The 11756-nt window shown below is 40.9% G+C and overlaps 1 protein-coding gene across 1 annotated transcript; it reads right to left on the reverse strand.

Annotated features, from left to right (window-relative positions):
• Nucleotides 1-1038: 1038 nt before the first annotated feature.
• LOC149213888 (disease resistance protein Roq1-like) lies at nt 1039-11555 on the reverse strand. Its single transcript, XM_089389197.1, has 4 exons — nt 11017-11555; nt 9752-10910; nt 2834-3139; nt 1039-2733 (listed from the first exon to the last, which is right to left on the reverse strand). Exons 1-4 carry the CDS (start codon nt 11553-11555, stop codon nt 1132-1134), a joined length of 3606 nt encoding a protein of 1201 aa, XP_089245323.1. The 3' UTR covers nt 1039-1131.
• Nucleotides 11556-11756: the final 201 nt, after the last annotated feature.

Consider the following 11756-nt stretch of genomic DNA (forward strand, 5'->3'; position numbering starts at 1 on the left):
ACAGGGGCAGAGGAGATGAGTCTTTCTCTCAACAAATCACTTGCGGAAATAAAATAAAACTTTAGTTTATAATTCTTAATGCATGAAATACATTCACATGGAGGTTGTCGCTCCTTCACCAAGTAAATAAAACTTCTTAGGGTGATTTACACTTCACCAAGGGTTGCGGAGTAACAGATTGTAAGACCCCCTAACAAACTATTTTCAGGGGCCCACCAAAATTTGTTGCACGATTTTATCATTTTCACCTCACAGACTTACACCCTCGATTGTGCTTACACCCTCCACTGTGCAAAAGACTTTTACATTCATATTTGTTAAAACATACATTTTTGACACATTAATGCATGACTAAACAAAACATTAAGACACAAGATGGGCGATTGTACAAAATAAATGATTTTCTAAACTTGCAGATGTTGTGGACTACAAGTAAGAGTTGTGGAATAAATGTTTCACCATACATATTTACCAACCCTTCATTAAATACACATTCCTTTTTAAATGCTTCATGTGTGTTGCGAATATTTCACATTTTTACATTCATATTTATCAAAACATATATTTTTGACACATTAATGCATGACTAAACAAAACATTAAGACACAAAATGGCCGATTGTACAAAATAAATAATTTTATGAACTTGCAAATGTTATAGGATGCGAATAAGAGTTGTGAAATAAATGTTTGACCATATATATTTACCAATCCTTCATTAAATACACATTTATTCTTAAATGCTTACACATTCTTTCTTAAATACTTGATGTGTGTTGCGGAACAGAAAACTTATGCTCAAAACTTCTACCCTGTAAACAAAATACTTTTTTCCTTCACCGTACAAACAAAATCCGCATCCTGCGGTTAATGTGTACCACACATATGGTTGGTATCAATCTAATTAACCCAATGGTTAAGATTAATTTTCCGACGTTAAGTGCTTGCAAAGTGCAATGAAACATTCACTAACATTTTATATATAAAAAATCTACGACATATCAGACATTAATTACCTTTCGATAGTAGACATGGTTTATTTGTTTTCCATTTAAATATTCACAAGGGATTTTTTTTATAGATCTACTACCGATCAAATCTAACTTTTCATATTGGAAATGATTTATATGTTTTAAACATTGTCAATCTCCTCAACACTTACATACCTTGAATCCGCAGTGTCATCACTTGGATAAGATTCATGCGAGGCCTCGTCATCACTTACATCTGAGTCGTCGTCAGGTTCATCTGCGTATTCTTCCGCTCGTTGGCGCAGATCCTTGGGCCCTCGCAGATTGGGACATCTAGAGATAGCAAGCACCCTCAACCGCAACATCGAATTTTCGATCCCTTCAAGTTCTTCCAACGCATGGCACTTTGACAACTTTAGCACTCGAAGCTTTGTCAGTGGCTGCAAGTCGAGTATTCCCGCGACCCCACAATCATGAAGATCCAACCTCTCCAAAGATGTCAACGTTCCAAGACCAGAAAGCTCTTTCAATTTTGGACTGTAGCTAGAAATCCCTTCAAGTTCTTCCAACGCATGGCACTTTGACAACTTTAGCACTCGAAGCTTTGTCAGTGGCTGCAAGTCGAGTATTCCCGCGACCCCACATTTATGAAGATCCAACCTCTCCAAAGATGTCAACGTTCCAAGACCAGAAAGCTCTTTCAATTTTGGACTGTAGCTAATTTCTAGTGTTTTAAGTTTTGCAAGACCACAAAGCCCGTCAATTTTTTTCAACTGACGACAATGCCACAACTCTACTTCTAAGAGTGAATTTGGCAATGCTTTAACCTCCGCCAGGAGTGCACATTCGTAGATATGAAGACGTTCAAGGTTGGGGCAAACACCTCTACCAAATGCTACGGCCGATATCTTTGTCCCGAGTAGGGTTAAGTCTCGAAGGCCAAGCATGCACCCAATCGAATTTCCACCGGTTTCTCTTTCCCCTCCAAGTCTGTTGAATGGCAGTTCTCTTAACGGACACTTCTTTACATTTAACTGAACAAGATTATTCAGCTCCATGATCCATGGTGGTAAGCATTCGACACCTGACCACCCAATATCCAATGTTTCCAACTTAGTCAACTCTCTAATAGAATCGGGCAAACATTTCAAATTTGCCAACCCCGAGATGTTCAATTCCTTCAAACTCCTTAGGTAACCGACCCAAGCCGGCAGCATTGCCAGCGGAGGGATCGACAGAATTTCCAAAGCTCTTAAATCTGCGATGGCACTTGGCAATTCTTCTATCCCTGTATCCTCTAAAAGTAATTGTGATAAGTTCTGCTGATGTGCTACTTGACGAGGTAATTCTTCAATACGACGACAATAAGTCATTTCTATATGTTCAAGTGTGGTGATATTTCCAAGAGCCTCGCTGGACATGGTTAAACTATTGCATCCAAACAAACAGAGATGTTTAAGTCGGATTAACTTCCCGCAGGAATTTGGAAGCGCCCGCAATTTTGAGCAACCCTGCAACTGAAGATGTCGGAGGTTCTTTAAGTTTCCAAAGGACTCCGGCAGAGACTCCATTTCTGAATAGCCAATGAACTCCAAGTGTTGCAAGCACTGCAGATCGCAAAATTCATCCGGCAAAGTTTTCAGAGGCGCTCCACCATATTTATTCTGCACGACAATCTTCTCAAGGTACTTTAGCTGCCCTATGGACTTTGGAAACTCTAATAGAGCAGCCCTGATGTCCAACTGCCTCAACTGTAGAGGTGCCTGCATTGTAACTTGTGACGTTATGTCTGGTGGGGTACAAAGACAAAAGGATTCACAAGGGCTTTTTAATTACCAACGGAAAAAAGAAAGGACAATATACCTCAAAATTACCATCTCCCCAGAGTCTTGTCAATCTTTCCCCCTGCACGTTTAAAACCCTTAATCTCTCCATTGGAATCCAGGGAGACAGGGAATCGAAGGGAAACCCATGGCTGTGGAGCCATATGAGATATTCTGGGGAGTCCACCCCTGTCAGTATGTCTTCCCAGCAATTACCCTCAGTCATAAGCAGCTCCAACCTGCTTATACTAATTATGGGACGATTGGCCAACTCCACGTTTTCACCGAACAATCTGAAAATCATTTTGTTGTGGCTCCTAGAGTCCACGTGCACAAGTCCACGCACCTAAATTGTTCTCTTAAACGGTTAGAAACTGTTGGGTATTTTTAATGGGGAAAATACCAAAACCAAGATTCAAACTAAACACAGAGGCAATGCTCTGTTTTACCTCCACAGGATTTTTTATACACAGACAGCTTAAAAAAAATTTCACTGAGTAACAGAGGATTTCACCACCATAAAATATTTCTATTCATTAAAACAAAAAAAAACTAATACATCCTCTTTTTCTGAGAGAGATTTACCACTGTAAAATCGTTTTCATATTCACTGCTGTGAAAAACAACTTACTGCTGTAACAAAAGTTTACATGAGCTTACTGCTGTAAAACAAAATTTACATTCACTGGTGTGTAAAACAACTTACGCTCCACCATTTTCTTTATGCACTTGCAAAACCACACATGGTTTTCCTTCACCTCTGTTTTTCAATGCCCACACAAAAACATTACAACATATTTGTGCACTGCTGTGCATACACCCTCTGGTTCTTCTTACTGCCGTAAAAACCAGTTTTCTCTTTACTCCCGTGCGCAATACATACCCAAAAAAATAAAAGTCAACACACATAGCCATATATGAAAAAAGACATATAAAAAAAAAAACTAACGTGGCCCATAACCATATTAAATGGCCTACACCTAAACTTACGTAAATGCATATATAAAAAAAATAAAAATGGGACGTATGCCCATAACCATTTAAAACAGGCCTCCACCAAACAATTACGAACAGCATTAAAAGCCATGACTTTTCTTACACGGCGGTCAAACCATAGACCTTTTACTCCACGTAAAAATTGATTTGACGTGGGCCTGTGCACTTTCCGGAGATCGACGGTGAAGATTTCATGCCCAGATCACTTGGCTGATCCAACGAGGTTCGCACACCAACCTCGGGTAAAACAAACGAACTTTACTGTCCGGGGAAAATGGTTTTGGGGGGTTCGTACACTGGACGCGTGTCTCATGCTGAATGTGTTCGGAGGGCTCCAAGGAAAAACAGCCTTTGCCAAAAGGCGGTGCGAACAAGGTAGATGGTTTTGTTTGGTGGTTTTCGGCTGCGTTGAAATTACACTTTTAACACTCCCCTTTAATTTCAACAGCTGGGCATTCTGTCATACCCAGACACTTCCTCAAAAATTCAAAGCTTTTCTGGTCCAGTGGCTTTGTCAAAATGTCTGCTACCTGTTCCTGAGTCCTGCAATGTTCTAAGACAATTTCTCCATTGTTCACTAACTCTCTGATGTAGTGAAACCTTGTGTCGATGTGTTTCGTTCTCTTATGAAACACTGAATTCTTTGACAAAGCAATAGCTGAGCTATTGTCACAAAAGACCATTGTCGCTTTTGCCTGCTCTTGGCCTAAGCTTCTCAACATCCTTCTCATCCATACTGCCTGACATGCTGCTGCTGTCGCTGCCACATACTCTGCCTCTGCTGTAGATAATGCTACAATGGACTGCTTCTTAGAAGCCCATGAGATGGCTCCTGAACCCATATTAAAAACATAACCGGAAGTGCTCTTCCGATCATCTACACTTCCAGCCCAATCGCTATCTGTGTACCCAACCAAATCTGAATGTTCTGAGGCATGATATAAAATTCCAAACATTTTGGTACCTTTCACATACCTCAAAATTCTCTTTGCTGCCTGCCAATGTGCTTCCTTTGGCCTCTCCATGAACCTGGAAATCAAACTAACAGCATACATTAAATCAGGCCTAGTTGCTGTTAAATACATAAGGCTGCCCACAATGCTTTTATACAAGCTAGGATCAAAATCCTTGCTGCTGTCCTCTCTGCTGAGCTTTAAATCCCATCACTGTGGGAGTGATTGCTGCCTTGCATTTTTCCATCTTAAATCTGCCCAAAACTTGATTTACATATCTTGCTTGAGATATAAAAATTCCTTTTTCATTTTGATCTACTTCTATGCCTAAGAAGTATCTCAACAACCCCATGTCAGTCATTTCAAATTCATTCTTCATGACTGATTTAAAATTCTCAATGAGATAAATATCATTTCCAGTGAAAATAACATCATCTACATACAAGACAACAATTAAAAATTTACCATCCTTTTCCTTGATGTAGACTGTGGGTTCTCCTTCACATTTGTCAAATTCATTATCCAAGAGATATGAATCTATCCGGCTGTACCATGCTCTTGGCGCTTGCTTCAGCCCATAAAGAGCTTTCTTTAATTTGCACACTTTGTGCTCTTCACCTTTCTTCTCATAGCCAAGAGGTTGTTCCACATAAACCTCTTCCATTAACACTCCGTTTAGGAATGCTGATTTCACATCCATTTGGTAGACTTTCCATTTGTTTTGAGCTGCTATGGACAGCACTGCTCTCACGGTTTCCATTCTTGCAACCGGGGCGAAAGTCTCCTCATAATCTCTCCCATACTGCTGCTTGTAGCCTTTGACAACCAGCCTTGCTTTATGCCTTTCAATCTTGCCTTCAGCATTGCTCTTGGTCTTGTAGACCCATTTCACACCAATGACTTCTTTGCCTTTCGGTAGCTCAACCAAATCCCATGTTTTGTTTCTCTCTATGGCATTCATCTCTTCATCCATAGCTTCTATCCATTTCCTATCTTTAATAGCTTCTTCAAAATGAATAGGATCATCAACATGACAAAACAAGGCAAATAAGGAATTCATTCCTTCATCATAAATGTCACTTAGATTTCTAAACTTCTTACCTCTTTCACTTGGTGTGCAAGTGCTTGAAGATGCACTTGAATTTCCTCCTTGTGGTGTGCTTGGAGAAGCACTCTCATTGATCCTCAATGGTGTCCCTTGCTGTCCTTGTGTTGGTGCTGCTGTTTGGGGATTCATTTCAGCCACCTCCTCTTCATCTTCATCATGAGGCAAACAGCTTTTAATGTTCACTGTTTTCTCTATGCTTCCATCCCAAGCTTCCTCTTCAATGAATTGAACATCCCTGCTGACAAAGAACTTCTTGGTAGATGGAATGTACAGCCTGTAGGCTTTGGATTCATCACTGTATCCAATAAAGATACACTTCTCCCCTTTGCTGTCCAACTTCCTCCTTAGCTGATCCGGAATGTGTGCATAGGCCACACACCCAAAAACTCTCATGTGGGTGACTCCTTGCTTTCTCCCACTCCATGCCTCTTCTGGCACTTTGTTCATGACTGCCTTTGTAGGACACCTGTTCAAAATATAAACTGCACAATGTACAGCTTCAGCCCAATATTCATTTGGCAAATGCTTTGCCTTCAACATGCTCCTTGCCATCTCCATGATGGTTCTGTTCTTCCTTTCAGCAACTCCATTTTGCTGTGGGGTGTACCGAGTTGTGAACTGTTTATGTATTCCATTTTCTCTACAAAACTTTAGGAATTCATTTGAGATATACTCACCTCCTCTATCAGTTCTCAATACTTTTATGTGCAGCCCGCTTTGGTTCTCCACAAGTGCTTTGAAGTTTTGGAATTTCTCAAAGACTTCACTTTTGTTCTTGAGGAAATATATCCAAGTCTTTCTTGTAAAATCATCAATGAATGTCAAGAAATATAGGCTGCCAGCTAATGATGGAGCTTGCATTGGTCCACACAAATCTGAGTGGATAATCTCTAAGGGTGCCTTTGCCCTTATACTTTTCCCTGATGGAAAACTTTCTCTGTGTTGTTTTCCCAAAATGCAGCCTTCACATAGGCTGTCCGGTTTCTCTATTAATGGTAATCCTCTTACCATTCCTTTTCTGCTCAATAAGTTTAGACCTCCAAAATTTAGATGCCCGAATCTCAAGTGCCATAACCAGTTCTCATCCTTTGGCACGCTTTGGAAGGCCTCTTGGGTGACTGCTGCCATTTCCCTTTTGTTTTTCATGTCTGCCCGGATCCGGAGAGGGAACATCCTGTTCCTTGTCATCTTCACTTCAGCAATGCATCTTTTGCTGGGTGGTATGTCCATGATGGTGCACACATCATTTACAAAGTAAACATTGTAACCCTTTTGGATAAGCTGTCCAACACTCAATAGGTTACATCTCATTCCGGGGACATAGTAGACATCTGCTATGGTTTTCTTTTCTCCTTGTTTTGTGAATATTTTTACCTCCCCTTTTCCCATAACAGACACTTTACTATCAGTTCCTAGTGTGACCTCTGATTTCAAATTCTGATTTAAGGCTGAAAAGAGGGCTATATTCCCTGTCATATGGTTGCTGCAACCTGAGTCTAAAAACCATATGTCCTCACTGTGTGTTTCAGCCATGTTACAAGCTAACAGGACATTTTCTTGACTGCTGTTTTCTCTTGTAACATTTGCATTTTGTCTGCTGTTCATATCATGCTGTTTCTTTCTACAATCACTAGCATAATGTCCATACTTTTTGCAATAATAGCATTGAACATTAGATTTATCATACCTTTGTCCTTGAGCCTGATACTGATCTCTTTGTTGGCTGCTGCCTTGACCTTGGTTCTGATTTGGATTGCTGCCTCTTCCTTGTGCATTTGCTGTGCTGTTCCTTCCACCTCTGTTCTGGCTTCTGCCTCTTCCTCTCTTGTTTCCTCTGCCTTGACCTCTTCCTCTTCCAAAGGACATCTGGGTCTTGAAGGCTTGCTCTAGGGATGAGTTTTCATTCCTACTCAACCTCGGCTCATGAGTTATCAGTGATGCATGTAGCTCATCAACTGAATATTTTGAGAGATCCTTTGTCTCTTCAATGGTGGTGACTATGGCATCGAACCTTGAGGGTAAGACCCTCAATATTTTCTCCACTATTCTTCTATCTTCAATTGTTTCTCCATGAGTTCTCATTTGTGTGATTACACCAATCACATGAGTGAAGAATGATTCAATGTTGTCTGATTCCTTCATTTTCAAGTTTTCAAAATCCTTTCTCAGCATTTGCAATTTTGCTGTCTTCACTCTCTCCATGCCTTGATAGGCAGTCTTGAGGGTTTGCCATGCATTGTGTGATGTTGTAGCTGCTGCTATCCTTGGGAATATACTCTGGTCCACTGCTTGATACAACAAGACAATGGCTTTTGCATCCTTCTTCCTATTGAGCTTCAGCTGATCCTTCTCTCCCTGAGTTAATGCATTGAACTCAGTTTCATCTGCTGGTTCCTCAAACCCATATTCTACTAGTTCCCATATATCTTGAGAGATGAACAAAGCTCTCATGGTTATAGACCAGTAGTCATAGTTCTTCCCATTAAGGTGTGGGAGCTGGGTGTTGAACATACCCATGCTTGTGCTTGCCATTCCTTGCATCTTGAACTATGGTTTTAAATCCTTGACTGTGATTTTTTTTAAAAAAAAAACTGACTGTCTTCAGCAATAACAAGAGAAATGCTTTTGGGGAATACCTGAATCCTTCGCTGTCTGAGTCTTCTGTCTACCTGAGAGGTTTTGCTGCAGCAACAACCTTCTCCCTTCAGCTTCTTTGTCTCCTACAAAGAGCCTAAGCCTTGCTCCGATACCACTGTTGGGTATTTTTAATGGGGAAAATACCAAAACCAAGATTCAAACTAAACACAGAGGCAATGCTCTGTTTTACCTCCACAGGATTTTTTATACACAGACAGCTTAAAAAAAATTTCACTGAGTAACAGAGGATTTCACCACCATAAAATATTTCTATTCATTAAAACAAAAAAAAACTAATACATCCTCTTTTTCTGAGAGAGATTTACCACTGTAAAATCATTTTCATATTCACTGCTGTGAAAAACAACTTACTGCTGTAACAAAAGTTTACATGAGCTTACTGCTGTAAAACAAAATTTACATTCACTGGTGTGTAAAACAACTTACGCTCCACCATTTTCTTTATGCACTTGCAAAACCACACATGGTTTTCCTTCACCTCTGTTTTTCAATGCCCACACAAAAACATTACAACATATTTGTGCACTGCTGTGCATACACCCTCTGGTTCTTCTTACTGCCGTAAAAAACCAGTTTTCTCTTTACTCCCGTGCGCAATACATACCCAAAAAATAAAAGTCAACACACATAGCCATATATGAAAAAAGACATAAAAAAAAACTAACGTGGCCCATAACCATATTAAATGGCCTACACCTAAACTTACGTAAATGCATATATAAAAAAATAAAAATGGGACGTATGCCCATAACCATTTAAAACAGGCCTCCACCAAACAATTACGAACAGCATTAAAAGCCATGACTTTTCTTACACGGCGGTCAAACCATAGACCTTTTACTCCACGTAAAAATTGATTTGACGTGGGCCTGTGCACTTTCCGGAGATCGACGGTGAAGATTTCATGCCCAGATCACTTGGCTGATCCAACGAGGTTCGCACACCAACCTCGGGTAAAACAAACGAACTTTACTGTCCGGGGAAAATGGTTTTGGGGGGTTCGTACACTGGACGCGTGTCTCATGCTGAATGTGTTCGGAGGGCTCCAAGGAAAAACAGCCTTTGCCAAAAGGCGGTGCGAACAAGGTAGATGGTTTTGTTTGGTGGTTTTCGGCTGCGTTGAAATTACACTTTTAACAGAAACAATGTCATATCCTCGCGTAGTTCAAGAATTATTCAAAACATGACACACACAAATTGGACAACACGACAGTATTTTGAATGAAGAGCTTGAAATACATACAGCTGATTGCTCGGACAGATTATGAAGAAAGTTGTCAGTTGGTTCCCAAAGGCGATGTCCCCCGAGAGGTTCCTTCTCTGCCAGATATCTGCCCAGGTCCCTCACGTGGTCGTGCATTCTTAGATACTGTATCTTTCCGAGTCCTACCCCTTCCACGACGTCCACGAGACATCTGTTCTGTAGTTTCCGAAGACCCAACCGTCCATGCCAGCCGGATCCATCCCATACTCTTATGGCGGTATCCCTGTCTCGATGTATTTCGTGATTATTCCATCCATCGTCAGCTTCTCCAGTAAAGAAACATGCAATATCTAAGAATATTTTCTTTTCCTCTGGATCCAAACCATCGTAGCTAATTTTAAGTATGTTTTGTATATCGTCCGGGAGTATTTTAGAAATTTTGTGCAGTTGGTCATTCCAATACTCCAAATCATCTTTGCCGTGAAGAAGCGCGCCAATTACTTGAAGAGATAACGGCAATCCTTGGCAGGCATCCAAAAATTCTTTAACCAATGTTTCAAATTGTGCAGCAGGATGAGGCTGGCCGAAGGCATGCGAACAGAAAAGCTCTTGGGAGTGTTGTGGATTGAGGCCTTCAAGCTTGTAGATAGATGTTTCTACAATGCCGAAGCTTGTAAGAACATCTTTGTTACGAGAGGTAACTAAGATCAAGCTACCTGAACTGAGAGCATCCTTCACCGGAAAAAGTAATACATTCAGCTGGTGAATATGATCCACATCATCAAGAATTATGAGAGCGTGAGAGCTACATCGCGAGACACGCCTTCTCAGCTCCTCTATACCTTGATCAATGTTGTCGATTGACACTTGGGATCCAGTCAATTCTTTCCCAAGCGTACTCAGCAGGGCATCTAAAGATCTACTGGCTGCTTTTTCTCTGATATCAAGCAAAAAACAAGATCTATGGTATTTTGATCTCTCACGATTGAAGTATTCTTTTGCGAGGGTGGTTTTGCCCACCCCACCAAGGCCTACAATTCCCACAACCCTAGTCTCCCCACTTTGTTGAGGCATTAACACGCTTCTCTCAAAATCTCGTACTTTGTCATCCAATCCCGTGGGATATTTGGAAACATTGAGGGGTGTTTTTGGAAGTTCCTTCAACACCCGTTCCACGACCTCATCAACAAGTTCGTCACTACATATCAATATGCAGAATAACTCTGCTAGTAAGTAAAAAACGCCTACATATAGCTTTTATAACATAAAAAGAACAACTAGCCTAAAGAATTAGAGGTTCTTACCTGTTACAAGCCTCGGCCTCCACCACAAAACCCACTAAATCTGCAGCGTGAGAAAGAGCGCTCCTCCATTGTTGGATAGTAGTGTGGTCGTACCTTGGCCTCTTTCGACGAGACTCAGGGTCAATTGTTTCCTTCCCTTCTAGAATGCTCAGATGTCGAGCATACTCTCCGTTTTCACCGAGCGTCCACCGAAGTACATCAGGCTTTACGCCATAGAAGATGGGAACAATAGTTTTCCCTGACCCCAACATCAACAGAAGTTCATTTAGACACCAACTTGACTCTGCGTAATTGGTGGAGAATATTGCTATATGAACTGACGCAGAGAGAATAGCGACCTTTAACTGAGAAGGTATGTGGTCTCCCACCTCCAATTCTTCCTTGTCAAGAAAGACACGCAGTCCATGGACAATAAGGCGTTTGTAGAGCTGGGTTGCTAAAGTTTTCTTAACATCCGGACCGCGGTGACTCAAGAAAACGTCGTAGTAGTTGCTGCTGGTGGTTGCAGCTGCAGCAATGGGGTTGGAAGAAGAAGCCATTAGAGAAACAAGTAAGACGAATGGAAAACTAAGATAAATACGTGCTTTCTGAATGAGCAATGGGTATTGAGACTAGACACATTCCAATATTTATAATTAAATGCTACGAATTTATTAATAAAAACGGAAAATTTTCAATGATTTTTGCGAAAATGCCTGGAAAGCGTGATTGGCATTTTACCCATCATGCACGCAGGGAAG

This window comes from Pinus tabuliformis, chromosome 1_1 (assembly GCF_031772625.1).
Source record: "Pinus tabuliformis cultivar Carrire ecotype Pingquan chromosome 1_1, CPIR1, whole genome shotgun sequence".
Taxonomy (NCBI): Eukaryota; Viridiplantae; Streptophyta; class Pinopsida; order Pinales; family Pinaceae; genus Pinus; species Pinus tabuliformis.

Coding starts and splice junctions, on each gene's coding strand:
- LOC149213888 (XM_089389197.1), bottom strand. CDS start 11,555: ATGGCTTCTTCTTCCAACCCCATTGCTGCAGCTGCAACCACCAGCAGC. Junction 3,140..9,751: donor ATCTGTCCGAGCAATCAGCT/GTATGTATTTCA, acceptor AGAACAATTTAG/GTGCGTGGACTTGTGCACGT. Junction 2,734..2,833: donor GGGGAGATGGTAATTTTGAG/GTATATTGTCCT, acceptor GTTACAATGCAG/GCACCTCTACAGTTGAGGCA.